The sequence below is a fragment of the Danio rerio genome, chromosome 10 (assembly GCF_052040795.2).
Source record: "Danio rerio strain M-AB ecotype USA chromosome 10, GRCz13ab, whole genome shotgun sequence".
Taxonomy (NCBI): domain Eukaryota; kingdom Metazoa; phylum Chordata; class Actinopteri; order Cypriniformes; family Danionidae; genus Danio; species Danio rerio.
The window spans coordinates 22,580,986-22,601,912 of NC_141030.1; the positions used below are offsets into that span (position 1 = coordinate 22,580,986).

Consider the following 20,927-nt stretch of genomic DNA (forward strand, 5'->3'; position numbering starts at 1 on the left):
TAATAAGGGGATAACAACCAGATATTTAGCATAAAAGGTACCGCGTAAGTACAGTGAAATAACGTTGTACTTTTCTTTAAATTGCAAAAGAACAAACCATAATTTTTGCGTAAAAGGGGAGTAACAATAAGATATCCATCACGCAAAGAAGTATATTAAGTTTACGATGTACATTTCTTCAAGTATTGTATACATATAAAGAATTATGCAAGGATGGTGACAACCTATTGCTATCTGCAAATGTACTGTATATGCACCTGCGTGAGTACATTAGTACTCTTATTCAGTGCTTGGGTTTTATATGGGGTGTTTAATGAATAAAAGGTTTACAACCTGTGAAATTATGAACCCTTATTGTATACTGTATGTATTTTAAATCTGCAATTCAATATAAAATATATTTCCATACACTACTTACCTTATGTTTACTCGTCGATCTCACCAAAGCCATCAATGTCTCCATAACTCACTATCAACAAATAACTTTGCATGACATAGGCCTACCGTCAGGGTTCAATGCAGATTAAAACAGGCTCGCATCTTTACTGCTGTTGCACAGGGGGGCTAACTGTTGCATTTCAGTAAATGTATAGCTGATGCTTTATAGAAAAATCTAGTAATTTGGTCTTCAATCAATAAAAACTGCTGCTGTAGTTTACTCTGTTCTTAGTGTTCACGTATACACTAGTGTGTTAAAGTTCAGCTTCTTCCCTCTTTGTTCCCTGTAGTTAAAGGGTAAATACAGTATTTGTTCCCTCCTTGTTCCCTGTACTTACAGGGTAAATACCACATTTGAGGGTTGTAAATTAAAGTGAAGCTTTGTTCCTCTCTTGTTACCTCCTTGTTCCCTGTACTTACAGGGTAAATACCACATTTGAGGGTTGTAAATTAAAGTGAAGCTTTGTTCCTCTCTTGTTACCTCCTTGTTCCCTGTACTTACAGGGTAAATACCACATTTGAGGGTTGTAAATTAAAGTGAAGCTTTGTTCCTCTCTTGTTACCTCCTTGTTCCCTGTACTTACAGGGTAAATACCACATTTGAGGGTTGTAAATTAAAGTGAAGCTTTGTTCCTCTCTTGTTACCTCCTTGTTCCCTGTACTTACAGGGTAAATACCACATTTGAGGGTTGTAAATTAAAGTGAAGCTTTGTTCCTCTGTTGTTACCTCCTTGTTCCCTGTACTTACAGGGTAAATACCACATTTGAGGGTTGTAAATTAAAGTGAAGCTTTGTTCCTCTCTTGTTACCTCCTTGTTCCCTGTACTTACAGGGTAAATACCACATTTGAGGGTTGTAAATTAAAGTGAAGCTTTGTTCCTCTCTTGTTACCTGTAGTTAAAGGGTAAATACAACATTTGTTCCCCCCTTGTTCCCTTTAGTTTACAATGTAAATCTTGAAGGCAGTGAAATAAATATACAAACACACAATATATTTCTTCTTTACTTTGTAACCTTTATTTTAATAAATAAGCATTTTAAAAGACTTCATATTAATCAAACATTGTCTTGTCTATCATTGCCTATACTCATTCATTTTCTCTTCGGCTTTGTCCTTTTGTTAATCTGGGGTCGCCACAGTGGAATAAACCACCATCTTATCCAGCATATGTTTTACGCAGTGGATGCCCTTCCAGCTGCAACCCATCTCTGGGAAACATCCATACACACTCACTCACACGCATTCACTACCGACAATTTAGTCTACCCAATTCACCTGTACCGCATGTCTTTGGACTGTGAGGGAAACCGGAGCACCCGGAGGAAACCCACGCGAACGCAGGGAGAACTCCATGCAGAAACCTTCTTGATGTGAGGAAACAGCACTACCTACTGTGCCACTGTGTTGCCACCCAGCTGCAACCCATCACTGGGAAACATCCATACATACTCATTCACACACATACACTACAGACAATTTTACCTTACCCAATGTCACCACATATTTTTGGACTTGTGGGAGCACCCGGAGGAAACCCACGCTAACATGGGGAGAACATGCAAACTCCACACAGAAATGCTAACTGACCCAGCCGAGGCTCGAACCAGCGACCTTCTTGCTGTGAGGCGATTGTGCTACCCACTGCACCTGCCTATACTCAAACAGCAAAATAACACATTATTTCCTTCCCCCTTTTTTTCTGGCATCTCTTGCTTGGCTTCCTCTTCTGCTCTTCTCAGCTTCCACTGAGGACTCTGATGGTGTGTGGCTGATGAAATCCCATGGGTCTTGCTGCTCTGCATTTATATAAAATATATAAACAGACAGAAAGGCTTTTAGTAAGCTATAGACATGTTTATTTTGCTGTTTAATGTGTGTGTAGTGGTTGTCCAACAATTTCACATACTAAACATTTACAGATACCATACAGACACTATACATTACTATCAAACAAAAGTACTATCATCAGATCATATGGGAGATTGTGATCATTTATAGTGATAATAATTAAAGCGCAGAGGGGAAAAGGCTTAAATAGTAGGCTACTGTGCTAAAGTCCTAGGCAAACGTTACTAGTAATTGGGTGGGGGGCGGGGGGGGGGGGGGGGGGCTATTGATATATCAAACTGGCATGCTACAGAAAATATCAATTTACATTTCCAAACATTAATTTTGTCATTAACTTTGCTGTAATTAACGTATAAAGGGAGAAAATCGTCTGCACAGTCAGTATGACAACAGCCACAGAGATCTGACCTGCTCATCATCCAGTCTTTCTGGAATGACATGAAGAAACTAAATCCATAGGAACTTTGGCAACATTTCTAAGATGTGCAAAGTAAACGACAGTAAACATTGGTAAATATTCGCTGCTGGCCGTTTAGATTCGGCCATGAACTAACGTTAATGTTACGCTAAAAACAAATGAAACAAAAATAAATATAATCTGGTTAATGCACAATTTCTAATCGTAACAATAGCCTTATTTACTGACAACGATTTACTCACATGTGTTACATGGTGACAAGACGGAGCAATTCCAAACGTCCCAAAAGTCTGAGCAAAACCTCGTGGCGTGCTGCTGCAGTTTGATTCGGATCTTTAGAAGCTTCTTGATTCACAACTCGTTTGAATCAACGAATCAGTAGGCGCGTACCTGAAGTGATACAATATCGCGAGATGGATTCAAATGCACACGGAGCTGTCTGTTGTTCTCGCGATGTTTTGATGTCACACTGATCGGTTTGTTGAAGACGAATCGATTCAACTCTCCGTCCTCCATTCCCAGAATTTCCTGTTCACGGCAGTACAAGGACGGCAGCGCGAGGTAAATAAAACAAGTATTTTTATGACGTTATGTACATAGAAGTGTTTGTTTAGGTTTTTGTTTATATCTGATGTTTGTACTTATTTTTAACAATTACACCCTTTTCACAACACTGTTATGACGCGTTTAACGATCATCAGGATCTAAAATCCTTGAGTTTTTTATATGATTTTTTTTGATAAAATAACATTTATTTGTATCTACGTATGCATTATATAATATGATTACATGTGCGAGGTGTTTCAAACAGTGTCTATGGTCATGAGTAAATTAGAAGTTATTCTCTCTTCTTGCTGGCGTTATCAGTTTCACACAATATTTTTATTTTTCTAATTGTCAAGACAACACCATCGTAAAGTTTTCATTTTATTTGAGCAAAGAAGATTGTAAAAAAAATGTGTTGTACTTTCCCATTCACTGTGCTGAAATGTAAAAAGGGTCCATAACAGTACATCAACCATATTATGTTATCTTTCACTTTAATTAGGACTAATGATGGGTTAAGACATGTACTTTAATCAAAAACTAACCTTAGGGGTAGTTAACCCAAACGTTACATTTACTTACCATTTAATGAGTGACACAGAATTTAAATATGTACACTGAACTGCAAATAATCTTTACTTCAAAGTCTATACTGCCTGCACATATATATAAGCCTTTTCCCCTCTGCGCTTTAATTATTATCACTATAAATGATCACAATCTCCCATATGATCTGATGATAGTACTTTTGTTTGATAGTAATGTATAGTGTCTGTATGGTATCTGTAAATGTTTAGTATGTGAAATTGTTGGACAACCACTACACACACATTAAACAGCAAAATAAACATGTCTATAGCTTACTAAAAGCCTTTCTGTCTGTTTATATATTTTATATAAATGCAGAGCAGCAAGACCCATGGGATTTCATCAGCCACACACCATCAGAGTCCTCAGTGGAAGCTGAGAAGAGCAGAAGAGGAAGCCAAGCAAGAGATGCCAGAAAAAAAGGGGGAAGGAAATAATGTGTTATTTTGCTGTTTGAGTATAGGCAGGCGCAGTGGGTAGCACAATCGCCTCACAGCAAGAAGGTAGCTGGTTCGAGCCTCGGCTGGGTCAGTTGGCATTTCTGTGTGGAGTTTGCATGTTCTCCCCATGTTAGCGTGGGTTTCCTCCGGGTGCTCCCACAAGTCCAAAAATATGTGGTGACATTGGGTAAGGTAAAATTGTCCGTAGTGTATGTGTGTGAATGAGTATGTATGGATGTTTCCCAGTGATGGGTTGCAGCTGGGTGGCAACACAGTGGCACAGTAGGTAGTGCTGTTTCCTCACATCAAGAAGGTTTCTGCATGGAGTTCTCCCTGCGTTCGCGTGGGTTTCCTCCGGGTGCTCCGGTTTCCCTCACAGTCCAAAGACATGCGGTACAGGTGAATTGGGTAGACTAAATTGTCGGTAGTGAATGCGTGTGAGTGAGTGTGTATGGATGTTTCCCAGAGATGGGTTGCAGCTGGAAGGGCATCCACTGCGTAAAACATATGCTGGATAAGATGGTGGTTTATTCCACTGTGGCGACCCCAGATTAACAAAAGGACAAAGCCGAAGAGAAAATGAATGAGTATAGGCAATGATAGACAAGACAATGTTTGATTAATATGAAGTCTTTTAAAATGCTTATTTATTAAAATAAAGGTTACAAAGTAAAGAAGAAATATATTGTGTGTTTGTATATTTATTTCACTGCCTTCAAGATTTACATTGTAAACTAAAGGGAACAAGGGGGGAACAAATGTTGTATTTACCCTTTAACTACAGGTAACAAGAGAGGAACAAAGCTTCACTTTAATTTACAACCCTCAAATGTGGTATTTACCCTGTAAGTACAGGGAACAAGGAGGTAACAAGAGAGGAACAAAGCTTCACTTTAATTTACAACCCTCAAATGTGGTATTTACCCTGTAAGTACAGGGAACAAGGAGGTAACAAGAGAGGAACAAAGCTTCACTTTAATTTACAACCCTCAAATGTGGTATTTACCCTGTAAGTACAGGGAACAAGGAGGTAACAAGAGAGGAACAAAGCTTCACTTTAATTTACAACCCTCAAATGTGGTATTTACCCTGTAAGTACAGGGAACAAGGAGGTAACAAGAGAGGAACAAAGCTTCACTTTAATTTACAACCCTCAAATGTGGTATTTACCCTGTAAGTACAGGGAACAAGGAGGTAACAAGAGAGGAACAAAGCTTCACTTTAATTTACAACCCTCAAATGTGGTATTTACCCTGTAAGTACAGGGAACAAGGAGGGAACAAATACTGTATTTACCCTTTAACTACAGGGAACAAAGAGGGAAGAAGCTGAACTTTAACACACTAGTGTATACGTGAACACTAAGAACAGAGTAAACTACAGCAGCAGTTTTTATTGATTGAAGACCAAATTACTAGATTTTTCTATAAAGCATCAGCTATACATTTACTGAAATGCAACAGTTAGCCCCCCTGTGCAACAGCAGTAAAGATGCGAGCCTGTTTTAATCTGCATTGAACCCTGACGGTAGGCCTATGTCATGCAAAGTTATTTGTTGATAGTGAGTTATGGAGACATTGATGGCTTTGGTGAGATCGACGAGTAAACATAAGGTAAGTAGTGTATGGAAATATATTTTATATTGAATTGCAGATTTAAAATACATACAGTATACAATAAGGGTTCATAATTTCACAGGTTGTAAACCTTTTATTCATTAAACACCCCATATAAAACCCAAGCACTGAATAAGAGTACTAATGTACTCACGCAGGTGCATATACAGTACATTTGCAGATAGCAATAGGTTGTCACCATCCTTGCATAATTCTTTATATGTATACAATACTTGAAGAAATGTACATCGTAAACTTAATATACTTCTTTGCGTGATGGATATCTTATTGTTACTCCCCTTTTACGCAAAAATTATGGTTTGTTCTTTTGCAATTTAAAGAAAAGTACAACGTTATTTCACTGTACTTACGCGGTACCTTTCATGCTGAATATCTGGATGCTACCCCCTTATTACCCGAGCATTACAGTTTGTTCCCTTATACTTACGTAAACATTATTTATACTTACACTATAGGTACAGAAAAGTACACCGTTATTTCACTGTACTTACGCGGTAATTTTCGTGATGAACATCTGGTTGTTACCCCCTTTTTACCCAAGCATTACGGTTTGTTCCCTTATACCTACACATACGTTCATTATACTTACACAGTACGTACAGAAAAGTACACTGTAATTTCACTGTACTTACGCGGTACTTTGCGGGTTGTAAAAGAAAGCGTTACCTCAAGTTGAAGCCACATTTCAGAGGAGCACAATCGTGCAAGGTTGTGTTTCATCTTTGACCTCATTTAAAGTCAGCTTGAAGCCCCTGTAGTCTCATTTTACTCAATGAAATAGAATATACAGAAAATTATATATTGAGATTTTAAACACTAAAATTGTGTGTTATGTAAAGTGCTGCAGATATGACAATTGTAGACAAACCTATAAGTTTAAACATAAACTCTTTCCCTTGACAAAAATCTATTTTTAAAGGATAGTTTAAAAAAAATGGAACGTTATGTCATCATTTACTCACTTGCTCCAGACTTTTTGAGATTCGCTGTTTATTAATCACCTAGAAGATATTTCGGAGAATACCAGTATGCATTTACTTTCATTGGATTTTTTCTTTCTTACTGTGAATAACAATAACTACCTCTTTCAAACTTTCTTCAAACTATCTTATTTTGTGTTTAATGGAAAAAAAGAAACTCTTAAAGTGTTTATTTTATGAACTGTCCTTTTAACTTTTAAGACTTTTCCATTGGTCTTCAGATTAATGCAGAAAAAGTTTATGATTTTTACATTGTTTAATTTTTTCCTGGTAAATTTACAAATGAACACATCTTTTTAGGATTTTAAAGGCTAAATACAACTGTGTTGAGTGATTACCATAAGCTAAATGATTGCATAAGTGCCTGTCTTCCTTTCCCGATTGATTTTTCTGTGAGGGATTTTAAGTGTTTGTTAAAGTGTTATAAGACATGAACTAAACCAACAGCTACACGGTAGATTTGAAGGTGATTATTTGAAGAAAAGAAGTATGAAAGACAAAAACACAAGGATTTAATGGCTATAATTAGCAAAAGAATCAATGAAGCAGTGTGAACGACTCAATTAAGTTAAAATGATTGCTTTTGAAAAATATAACATATTAGTTACTATTATTTATGGAAATAATATATTTGTAAATGAGTATGTAAACAAATATCGATATGAATTTTCTGTACAGCTTAATGTGTAATGAGGGTCTTCTGTACAGTTTTCACTATTAAACACAATGGTTTTTGAAAATAAGTTGAATTAATGTGGATATATGGGGTCAGCAAAAGCTTCTCAGTCAGTACACAATCACAGAACTTACATCAGATCAAGGTTTATCACAGATTCATTCATTCATTCATTCATTTTCTTTTCGGCTTAGTCCCTTAATTAATTCGGGATCGCCACAGCTTATCCAGCACATTTTTACGCGGCGGATACCCTTCCAGCCGCAAACCATCTATGGGAAACATCCACACACACAGTCATTCACACTCATACGCTATGGACAATTTAGACTAGCCAATTCACCTGTACTGCATGTCTTTGGATTGTGGGGGAAACCGGAGCACCCGGAGGAAACCCACGCGAACGCAGGGAGAACATGCAAACTCCACACAGAAACGCCAACTGAACCAGCCGAGGCTCGAACCAGCGACCTTCTTGCTGTGAGGCGACAGCACTACCTTCTTATTATTTAAAATAATATTATTTACAGTGTTTGATTCTCCACTTTCAGAGTTAACTCTTGTGTTCTATCGATAAACTGCTCAGCATTTTTTATGTTAATTTTAGGTGGTTGTGTTTTTTAGTAGATAGTAGGGTATAAGATTCTGACGGTAGGAGAATCTTGGATAAAAATATTACGGTATCATGGTATTATGATTACTTCTCAACAATAAGTTCTTTCTAAATGTCTGGGTAAAAAAGCAATTTTATATGAAACAGCATTTAAACATTTGGACCAGTAGATTTTGATGGGGAGGTTCCTTTTCTGCTGGATGTACTGTAGCGCTCAAAAACAAAATAAAATAGTTGTAAAATAAACAAAAACCACCACCAACAACAAAAAAACCTTAGGAATGTTTAGGACCAGATAGAATGTGCTGACATTTTTTGCTATTTCTAGGCAGAATTTTGTAAAACTTCTGCGGATTTATACAGAATGATTTTGGGAGTATCATAACTAAAAACCTTATATATGAAATTAAAAATAATACCTTTTTGACTTTTATTTAATGTTTACAATACAAACCCCCTCACATCCACCTATTTGGTAAACAAAGCAAGTCTCTTACATAATATATTTACTAAAAATCAGAAAGTATTTCTTTATAAACTTTGTTATAAAAACAATCTTCTGTATGTTTTCATATTAGTCAATAATATTACTGAAATTAATTTAAAAACTGATTAAATATGACATTTACACACATTTACACAAGTAAATATAAAATAATAACAAAGTAGACTTGATGGGCTAAAAAATCTGTGGAAATCTGTGGATTTCAGCTCGCGCAGATTTTGAGTGGGCCTTTGAATGGTGTAACAGAAAACTTTGGTGGTTTTAAAACCTTGACTTTTCCAAACCGCGGTAAACCTCGAAAATGGTTATCGCCTCATACCTAGTAGATAGAAGATTTTTTGGGTTAAATGTAATTGAAAGACAAAAAATAAGTGATTTTTTTGTGCTATGATTTTCTTTTGGGTTTCAAAAAACATTTTTGGGATGCCAGATGTTATTTTGCTCTGGCTGAACAATTACTTAACATATGACAGAAGTGATGTTATTAAAAAAAGCTGTTTCAAAGTTAATTTTAAAGGTAACATTTTAAATTTGTATTAGCACAGACCAATACTTTATAAGCAACTAAAATAACCAAACATAAGTAATGTACTTATGTAACCTAAGTTTTGATTTCTTATCGTTAAAAAAAAAAAATACTTTAGTCATGCATTTAAAATTTACCATAGCACTCCTAGCTTAAACTAGATTAAACTAAATTTCTGACTTTCTTTGTCATCCTTATTTATTGGAAGTCAGAATAGGTTGGATATGAATAATTGGATGACTGATGATCCTTTTGCGTTACGCTTAAGCTAATAAAGAGTGGTCTATATTTAGTTTTCATGCTTGATTTGGCCCAGCTTCTTCTCGGCTTAGCTAGATTTAATGACTGAGAGAAAATTGTCACATGACTTCAACCCGTCCTTTGTAAAACCCCAGACTGATCTGAACCCTTTCAGTGCCCTACATTAGCATAACTTACTATATGCTGCCAGTTTGGTGTCATTTGAAGGCAGAAAGCAGTATAATACAGCTTTTGCTCTAAGGTTAGATGATATTTGTAATGGTCAAGTATTCTAACCCTTCGCCCCAAAGGCTAATATATAGGATTTTACAGCCGCTTATTGAAACTACTTAACAGTAAATCAAGAAGACAGCTTTTGTGTGCTTAGTGATTCATGTAGGACTTTGCTCTTATAGGGATGGTGTTTCACAGCTCACAAATATATGCTTTAATTACATGTTTCTAATGTTTCCAGTGAACTTAATGCTTAAAAAAGCCTTTGTGAATTTACTACATTTATTAGCTATGAATTTCAGTAATATCAAAGTCAAAGTCAGCTTTATTGTCAATTCAACCATGTGTACAGGACATACAGAGAATTGAAATTGTGTTACTCTCAGACCCTAGGTGCCTAACATATAGTATTAATACAAAAAGTAGAAATTTTTAAAGAAATTACAATAAATACAAATATAATATAAACTTGGACAAACAAACCTTGGATAAAAATGTCACAGTATTATGATTATTGCTCTAAAATATATTATTTTTAAATGTCTGGGTAAAAAACAAAAACTTTTTTCCCCATTGAAAACAATAGATTTTATTTTTTTGAAAGATTTATAATATTTTGGAGCAGTAAACATGCCAAGCTAAATAATTTATATAAATTATTGACTTCTGCTGTCTTCAATAGTTTCAAAAACACAGATTTCTTTACAATTTAAAACAGCATCTTTGTTTTTTTTTTTTTTCTAAAGATACTGCTGACCTAAAAAAAGATGTAAATAAAAAATCTTACACACAGCATTTATTTTTTTTTACATGTATTTTTATTTCTCTTTGCTATTTGGGCTTATTGGAGCCTAATTAGAATAAAATCTAAATATCATCTTTTGATATGATTTACTTTTAGAGAAAATTATGTCCATATATGTGAGCTCATGGTCCGAATTTCCTTAAAACACAAAAAGTCACCTTTGTGTAATAGAATGAAAAACTCTTTATTTCTGCCTTTTTTTATGACTGTTTTAGGGCATTAATAACACATACACACATATTTATTGAACATGTTTTGATCATCAGTAAAAAAAACTTTTTTTACCATTTTGGACAGTTAAAATAGTGTTTGGGATATTTTTATATGCTGCAAAACAGTTGCTGGATGACACTGTATATCTGTAACAAAATGTAAAACGTAAGACATAAGAGCTAAAATGTGCTGTCCACGTTTGTGGCCACAAAGCCCTTGGAGGTTAGGAATGGTATTACAGAAAATTTGAGTGGTTTTAAAACCTTGACTTATCCAAACCGCAGTATACCTTGAAAATGGTTATCGGTTAAACACAATTACATTTAAAGGCACACTGTAAGGAGTGCATACCAGAGTTGTGCAGAAGCAAAGCAGCATATAGTGTAATATTTGTAAAGTGCTGCCAGGGCAAATGTCATTCAACCGCATGAGTTGAGATTAAAGCCAATCTGAAGATGCTGGACTTTAGCGCTGTGTACGGGTGTAGTGACGAGCAAAAAACAAAACAAAACAAAAAACAACTAAGCACTAAAGCAGAAGATTTTAAGGGTAAAATTTCGTTTTTTTTTACGTTTTTTATTGTTATGAACGTTTGTGCTAAACAAGCATTAATGATAATACAGTCTCTTACTGCATTCACCATGAGGCAAAGTAGCACCAACTTGCACGTAATGCTAGGCTTATGCTAGTTTGGTAGATTAAAATAAGCAAACAATGAAAATATGACAACAAGATGCTGCGGTGCCAGAAACTTGTATTATTGTTGGCTAAGTGAACGATTCGTTCATAACGGGGATTCATCCACAAATGAATTACACCCTCTGTTATAATTAGAAGTGAAAGCAGGACAATGTGTTTCAGGACACGGATTAGATCAAATTTAACAGGGAGGGAGCTTAATACATTTCCATGTTCACAAACACATGCTACCCTGTACTAAAATGGCAGCTCTATTGACGCATTTCTTCTAGTAGACAACAATAGCGTAGACGACATCTAATGTAAATATCAATGTTATGAGGTAACTAGCAGTAAAATGTTACACAAAGTGATTGATGATAATATGTTCATACTTTTTTTATTCTGTAACACTCCTAAAAGTAACCAATGTTTTTATTGTTACTAAAACTCAGTGTTGTTCCACCCAGTATAGAGTTCTTAACTGGTATTGTGTTATCTAACAAATGAAAATAAATATATCTGAAAACATAAAAACGTTTTGTTGTTACTTTGACCACATGCCAAGAGTGCTTAAGAAGACTTTTCTTTTACATTTACAATTAATCTTATCAGCAATTTACAGAGTAAATCCAAAATTATATTAAATGCAAACACAAAACTTAAAATTGTAAATACATCAATGGATTTGCTCTGCAGTGTTTGGACCTTCAGCTGTGAAAATAAAACCTCACTGAACTAAACTAAACTGAACTTCAACTTTGAAAACTGGACTGACACGGTTTCAATTTACTAGAGCTTTTATGTTAAGATTATGTTGACACAATATACATTGTAAAAGTGCTATCAAAATAAAAATGAATTAAATTGAATTGAAAAGTTTTGAGTGGCTTTACGCAAAACTTGAAGGAACATTTTAGCTGTTTTCTTTTCTAGTTTCTTGTGCTAACATATTAAGAAAGCTATTGAAGCCTAGACAACTTTTAACTAATTATTCTGAACTACTAATACAACCAAAACACTTTGAGTCAACTTATCTAGAACATTCTGAGAACAGTTGGTGTCTACACTAAGCAGCATAGTGCTTACCCACCTATAGTACAACAGCAGCATAGTGCTTACCTACCAGCTTTTGTCATGGTCAAACTGGTTTATCGGCATCCCATACAGCTGATGTGATGCATTTTGCATTGTACAAAAAATAAGTACTCTTTAATTACTCAAGTTCTCAGAGTTATACATCACAGCTTCCTCGAATCTCTGAATAGATGCTAACAAAGTAAACAGAGCAGTAGGAGAGTGTGTGGTGAGAAACGTGTGACCTCTGGGATTGTCTTGGGACCCCTTTCAGGAGTTTTTAAGAATAGCTTGCCCTCATTGCGTGGGGGTAATAATGACACAGTGTTTGCATTGTGAGCTGATGCATAGCAGGCTCACAGTGAGCTAAATCAAGTGCTAGCTTTACCCTTAGCATTAGTCACACGCTTTAGTATTTACAGCAGCAGTGTGTTAATGATCTACCGAACACTGCTGTGCTGGACTGATGGCGAAGTGATGTTTGCTGCAGCTGAGAATGTTTATTGAGGCCATTTTCTTCTTTCTTAAACTTCCTGATTGACCGCATGGCTATTATTGATGTTGTACACACTGTTAAGTCAAGTTTGCATAAGTTAAGAAGACCAGTATCTGTATTTGAGAGACTAAGCAGTGACACAAGTGTCCTTCAGTGTTTTTGTGCTGTAAAATGCATTTACAACAACAGAATCAAATTATTTATCAGAAATGCAATGTACAGTAAATGCAATATAAATATACTTTTTTTCTTTAGTTAATAAATTATTTGAGATTACAGAAAAGTTTTCAAAGATTCTAGTACATAATTAAAAAGATTCTGTTTTCAGACATATTTATATTAATTTTTATACAATGCCATTTTATTTAAACGTTATCAAAGAGTTAATAAATAAATATTTACTGGAATAATCTTGATTTTCAATCAGTCTCAAACTATTTGAAGTCTTAAGTGAAGTTTTTATTTATTCAAATAGTCTCAGAGGTCAGAAATTAATTAAGTGTGACATTTAACTATTGAAACTTACTAGTGTGACTAAAGAGCTTACACGTCTTGGAGGATTAACTATTCCATACAAAATGTTTTAGTATATGTATATATTTCTGTGTATAAATTCACACACACACTTGTCGGTAAAAAAAGAATTACTAAATAAACATATTTTTGTCTCTTTTTCTTTTTATTAAACAATTGTATTTGTATTGCTTAAAGGTGATATGTTATCTGAACTTCTTCTCGAGTGCGATATGTTTTGCATACTAATGAAGCATTTTTGCCAAAGTAGTTGAAGCTTGTCTAAATTAACTTGAGCTTTGCAGCGAAACTTTCTATGAGCCCAGAATTTGCAGTTAAGAAGTCTTGTGCTTTTTAATGTTGTGCAGAGAATTCGTAGAAAAAGAGGACGTATGTATGGGTGCGGCCAATGAAGGACTGGAGAATGTTTGACAAGTTATGAATTTCACTAAACTCCACCTGTTAATATTAGCTGCCTATATAAGTTAAAGTCTGAAAATGAAAACTGTGCGCACCTCTTGTATTTTGCATTGCATTAAGGATACCAGAATTCTGTGAATTAAATTATTCATTTGTATCTAAGAAATTGCTAATTAGTTAAGCATTGACTTAAAACCTCTTCTGACCTTTTTTTTGAACATGCATGGAATTGATTAATTGTTCCAACACACTCATATGCTTGCATACCATGACATTTTTAAAGACAAGGCTTTTCAGGGGAATTAGATAGCAATGCAAATGTTACATTTTGCATAGGTTAGTAATAAACTATGGGATACTTCAGTAGTTAAAGTGCATTAAATCTTGTTTGTAGCTGTGAAAGTCAAGCTAATTGGCTCACACATTCAGAAGTGTCATCTCCTGAGCTCACAACATCACACTGGAAAACTATATTTTAGTCGTTTTGTCCTAAATTAAATTACAAAATAGCAGACTTTAAATAGCTGACCTAAATTAACATGATTCAATTACTCTTAAAATTCAATTATGAAAACCTGCTGTATGTTTTCATGACTTCCATTATTTTTTTTTAATAGTGCACTCGCTGTTCTGGAGTTTGACAAAACTTATAGACCACATGTCATTGGCCCATAAACTTTTCCTGCTTGTTATCAAACTATTTCAAAACTGTAACAAGAGACAATTCAATCGTAACTTAAAGTTAAAACAGCTATCATAACATTATTTATCAATATGTGGCTCTTTTTGAAAGCTATAGAAATAAAAAATGTAAAACAGGAAATACGTTGGGACCATTGTTTTTGCTTACCTCCTTCAAAATAGTCTATAAATCTCATGTTACAACCTTCTTTTCTGCGGTGTTTTGGTTCATACATGCAGATATGCATACAATGTTCACATAAGATCCCATAATCCTACTGTGTGCTCTAAGATTAAAGGAACAGGCAACCGAAACAGGCGTGGAAGTGTTTGGACATACTGTATATAGCAGTTGTCTGGATGCGTGTTTAACATAAGGCTTTCTTTGTGGTTAAGGTTTGTTTGCTTGTTGTTTGATCTTGTGTGTTTGATGTTCTGCAGGTATGTGAATCTGTATGAACGCCCATCATGCGACTGAAGAACCTTCCTCTGTTGGAAGTCATTGTTGCAGTTCTGTGCCTATTCAGTGAGTATTTTACAGTATCTACTTCACAACTGACAGATGCACAATCATGCATTCTTCTCTTTTTGTACTCTGAAGCTGTTGAATGCTGGATTCTGATATTTTTCTGCAGCAGAAGTTAAACCCAATTCTGAAAATATATATTTGCAAATTTGGGGCATTTGTAAAATACAATGAAATTAAGAATCTGTGATTTTTCAATTGGCTTTTCCATAGGTGTCAAACTCCATTCCTATAGGGCCACAGCTCTGCACAGTTTTGCTCCAACCCTAATCAAAGACAGCCGATGCAACTAATCAAGGTGATCAAGACTACTAGAAAATATTAGGCAGGTGTGAGTTGTTGGTGGTTGGAGCTAAACTATGCAGAGCTGTGGTTTAAGACAATTGTTTTTTTCCCTGGTTTCCAAGACAAGGTTTGAGGCTAGTCCTAGACTAGTTTCAAGATACACACCAGTAATGTGTTTTTCTAAAAACTGCTAAAATACTAAATTACAAAAATTAAGTGAAGGCCTAATCCTGGGTTAAGCTGTGTTTGTGAAACCAGCCCTTTAACTTTTATTTAGTTTGTAGAAATTAATTAATTAATTTATTTATTTTTCGCTAAAAGGGCACAGAAGATGTAGCAGTTCCGGTGTATATATAATTAACCATTATGGTTCATAAATAGGTCTTAAATGGAACACTTCTATATAAAAACACATATATTCCTGTAGACCACAACATTGTGATTTACTGTTAAAAACAAGGAAAAAACAGGGTTTTTACAGGATGCATCTGTATAAAATACAGTGATTTACTTTTTAGTGTTTCTTAGAATTTTATTGTTGTTTTAAGGGTTAATATGATAAAATAATGTAATTTTAGCAAAATGTACATTAACAGTATTTAACTGTTAATTTTACAAAAAATTTATGTTTTATAATTTACAGTTTTTTACCTTCACTCTTTTACATTCTTTTACCGTGAAAATTACGGGCATTTTTACAGTGTAGAAAAAAAAAAGAAACTCATGCCCCCAAATTGCATTATTCTGGACTAAAGTATGGGACTTTCTATCAGAACTAATGTAAATTCTGATCCAATGCAACCCATTGCTTTTTCTCATGCTGGACGATTCATCACTCTCCTTATCCATTAACCAAAGAAAGATTCTGTTCTCTGTTTTGTTCTGACTGCTGTAAAAAAAAAAAAAAACAATCCTGAAACTATGGCTGGATCCATCTGCTCCAACTGATCTATCCTGGAGGCTTTATCTACTGTGCATCATTAGTTTAGAATACACCACAGCCAAAATAAATTGTGCCACTAAAAAAAAAACTGTTCAATTTTGGTTAAATATGAGAGAGACTGTATCATTTATGTTTCAATCCTGGTTTTGTGCTTATTATTACAATATTACTGTTTTTATTTTATTTTACACTTTTTGTTGGGTGGATCTTGGGCTTTTTTCAAAATCAAAATGTTCAATAAAAAAAAAAAAGAAAAAAAAAGAAACTTGTTTAGAGAAGTTCCAGTATGAATATAATGATTCATTATAAAGCACCAGGGATCTGATTTGCTTAGAAATCTTCCTAAAAGTGAACTTGCACTAGAACAAATTGTAATTTGTTTATAAACCATTATAGTTCATATGATGATTTAAAGTGGTTTAATCAAGTCAATATTTTGGTTAAATATGTTTATTTGCAGTTTACTTACTGCACACATTCTCCCAGGGATACCATATATAAACGTCAGTGGAAATGTGCGAACGCTGCTTCCCACGTTATAGTTCTGATCTATGAAAAACAAACTTGACACGAGAATGTGTTCAGCTGTAAGTGAACTGTAAGGAAACATATTTAACTTTAATATTGACTCAATTGACCACTTTAAATCATCAAACTAGCCATCATTAATAAATTAGTTAGTAAATAAAACTTTATTCTGGTGTATGTTCACTTTTAGAGAGGGTTCTATGCACATTTTATAAATTAGACATATTAAGGTTTTCCTCCATTTTGATTTACCACTATTCATAATTTGACATGAATGTGATTCGGCTTGTATATTTGCGTAAATGTATCTTATTGGCTGATGTATATGTTGCTGCTTGAAAAAAATTTAATGTATTTCAACTTCTGCCATGAGCAACAGATCAAACGCAGTTCTATGGACCCACACTTTAGTTCAGCAAATTATGATGTCATTCCAATAAAGTAAAATAGATTGTTTAGTTATTATCCTCAATTACCAAATAATTACATATCTTTAATGTACATATTACATTGATGTTAACTTACATCATTATAAACACAGCTTTGAAAATCAAAGTTTAATTTCATTTACAGTATATGGTTTATTTGGTGAGTGAAAACACTGTAAAATGTTAATTGTTAATTTTTTCTTAGTTCAATTAAATAAAGATTGAAGGAAATTAACAAATCACATATTCTGCATTTTACAAAAACGTTCCAGCTTTTCATAACTGACCCAGGCAAGTTTTGACAGCATAATTGTTTGATTTGATGTTATTTCTAATTGTTTTAGATGACACAAGTGCAGCTGAAGAACATGTTCGTGCCAAAAAAGACAGTAGTGCAGTGTTGCCCTGCAGTTTACCAGCCCCGCAAAAGGACAGCTCAGCTTCTCAATATGTCATAGAGTGGGTTCGTCAGGGCTTTGATACCCCCATCTTCATGCAGCTCGGAGTTCATCCTCGAGTACATCCTGACTATGATGGTAAGAACGTCTAACTTATGATGTATTTAACACTATGTTATTATTATTAATGAGTTCAAATAATACGGTAGGGTTAGGATAGGGGTTTGGTTTAGGATAGGTTTTCTGTAATTATGCATAATTCATGTTTTTTTTTACTATAATAAGTGTGTGTTGTGACAAGGACTAAGTAACAAGTAGTGTAAATATCCTAATAGCAAGCTAATTTAAGACCAGATGTTAATTTGCCATTATTGGTAACCATTTGATTTAAGGCTCTGTTTGTAACTCTTGCTCAGGGGGTTTCAAAATGTTTAAATGTATAATAAAATAAATAATACTTAAAATTGAATTTAAAATGTTTTATTGTTTGCAATATATGTTCAAATTATTTATTAAAATCGAGATGACATACATATTGAAAGTTTTTTTTAATTAACTAATGTTAGCAAAGATTAATAAATACTGTAACAAATATATAGCTTATTTTTGCTAATGTATTCAATAATATTAACTAAGAAACATTTTTTATAAATGTAAATAATACCGTAATTATTTATTTATTTCTTGCACATTTCTTATTCCATATAATTTTTTCTCTCAAAATGTATTTTTGTTATGAGGAGTATAATTGAATATTGTTGTATAAATGCTGCAAATAATGTTTTTACATTTTGATGTATTATTATTTTTGGTAAAAATTGTGTAAATTATCCAGTAGTGGCATGGTTAAACTCAATATTAAAATTAATAAAAAAATAATTACATATATGTATTTTTACTACAAATTTTTAAAATATCAATAGATTATTCCCCCCAAAAATGTTATTGAATTGAATGTTTTATATTGCTAACCAAAAAATTAATGACAAGAAAAACTGAATGGCACTTTGGGTTGCCAACCAAGACCTGCTGTATTATAAACCACATCCTTCGATCCTCAATGTAGTATCTCTTTTGTAAAGCCGTCCTTCAGAGTGCCACTTGGCTCACAGCGCGTCTCAGCTTACAGTAACTCTGCTCTTTTGTGTGCTGTGAGACCTGCTAGTTTCTCCCCATCTCAATGCACTAGTCCCTATTGTGTTTTTGGGAGCTGGAATACAAAGGGTGTCTAGGGGGAAAAGAGTCTTTCAATAGGCTGAAAATATTATTTCACCCCGTTCTTTAAAAGACAATAGCTGTAAGAAACAGGCTGCTTTGGTAACACTGCAGGTTTCTGTTTTTTCTGAGTCCTGCAGTTCATGCATGAGTGCTGTTCTTCCCTTTGCAATTAAACAAATTCACCAGGATGACACTGCATGTGTTTATTGCAATGTTGCCACGGCAATGGAATGCAAACTTAGTGAGCATAAATTATAGCTTGGTTTGTATTCAGATTAGATTACTTGAGGAACAGGAAATGGTTTTTATTGTATGCAAATGTGAAGTTAAATTGTCCGGCAAGCACAAGTTTATAAGTGAACAAGTTTATTGCATACATTTTGAGTGCATTCACTTGTTTGGTTTGATTGAAAGGTAAACTCTGGTGTAATTGCTCTGTTTAAGCGGCTGATTTGAATGAGTGTGAATACTGCCATCTGGTCACTGGATGACTGAAACTGCTAATATTGCTTTTGGGCCACTTTAGAACCCAGCGGACACACAACATCATAAGACATTAGTAATAGGTTAGATTAAGGTCATGATGTCAGGTGACCAAAATTCAATGTCTAGCCAGCACCTAAGGACAACGTTATTTTGACATCTAAAAATGACGTCAATTTACGTTAATATTTGGTTGATTTTAGGTTGTGTTGGAAAGTGACCAAAATCCATTAGATGCCATAGTGAATGTCCACACAGTGTCAAGGTGTAACTTGATTAGACGTTAATATTTGGTTGATTTTAGGTTGGACATCGGACCTTGATGTCGGTCTGAAAATACAAAGAAAATACAATGCTTCCACGACATTGGGGTACAACGTCAATATGACGTCACGTTGTTTTCCTGTGCCTGCAGGGAATTAACTCTTTTTTTTGAGAATTGGTCCACTGTAAAAAGCACAATTGATTTTTGTTAGAACAACATGAAGGAGTTAAGTTAGTGTAATAGTTTTTACAATTTAAGTGGATTGAATATAAAACAATTAAGTTGACCCAAAAATCTTTTATGATTTTTGAAAAACCAAAATAATTATGTTGTTTTAGCTTAATTTAAATTAGTAGTTTGAAAAAACAGCAAATGCACGGTTTTCACTGAAATGATGAATACAGCTCGGACCATATACACACACACACAAAAAAATCTAAGACCATTCCTTGGATTTACTACAATTTTTTTTTTGTTTTTTTTTTTTGTAGTGGCTGTATACAATTTATTTGGACTGAATTTAAACAAACAAATTAAGTTGAACATTACTATATAATTTGTTTGTTTAAATGCAATTCAAATAAATTGTTTGCAACAATTTTGCCGACGTCATTTATTTTCAGTGTACATTTGTATAAACCAAAAGCTGAATATATTGTCACAAAATGTAACTATGTGTGGCTGTTTACACATTGTTCACTTTATGCATATATTTTCTAATCAGATAGCTGAAAACTGCAGGTGTAAATGCCCTCCAAATATAATAATACTGATACAGATCTAATCGCACACACTACTTCAGAAATGTATTCCAGACAACAGGACAGGTCTTAATATATCTACATTTTTTCTCCTCACAAAATATAAAAGAAAATAATATATGTGACAGTGTGTAATAGGCTATATGATAGTCAGATATGCAACAAGCTACGTACTGCCATAGAAGACCATTTTTAGGATGTTTCTTTTTTTTTTAAATAGATTTATTTTGGTTCATTCTACATTTGACCAGTCATTAGTTGAATGTTAAATCAGTCAAATGGCAGCATTGACAACAGACATGCATCATGCACCTGTAGCAGCCTATCTCTGTCAATAGAGAAGAAATAGGACAATAAGGCATTTCATTCATTTACAAAGGCTTAGTGTTTTGATGTTGGGAAAGTAGGTTATACAGAAATATCATGTAAACACTTTACAGTTTTAAATGATGTCCTGGGTGTATCTGTATGACAAAAATAGATGTTTCATTTAGCCTTTGAGGACATTAATCGTAGAGC

At 34.1% G+C, this 20,927-nt stretch overlaps 1 protein-coding gene across 4 annotated transcripts in view; it reads left to right on the forward strand.

Moving 5' to 3' along the window:
- The window catches only part of igsf9a (immunoglobulin superfamily, member 9a), a 73,927-nt gene that overhangs the window by 14,520 nt on the left and 38,480 nt on the right, over positions 1 to 20,927 (forward strand). For all 4 annotated transcript variants that reach the window (XM_087270440.1, XM_087270442.1, XM_087270439.1 and 1 more), the window contains exons 2-3: positions 15,015 to 15,099; positions 17,628 to 17,819. In XM_087270440.1, coding sequence (XP_087126566.1) covers positions 15,042 to 15,099; positions 17,628 to 17,819 — 250 coding nt within the window. In that variant the 5' untranslated portion in view covers positions 15,015 to 15,041. The remainder of the gene's footprint in view (positions 1 to 15,014; positions 15,100 to 17,627; positions 17,820 to 20,927) is intronic.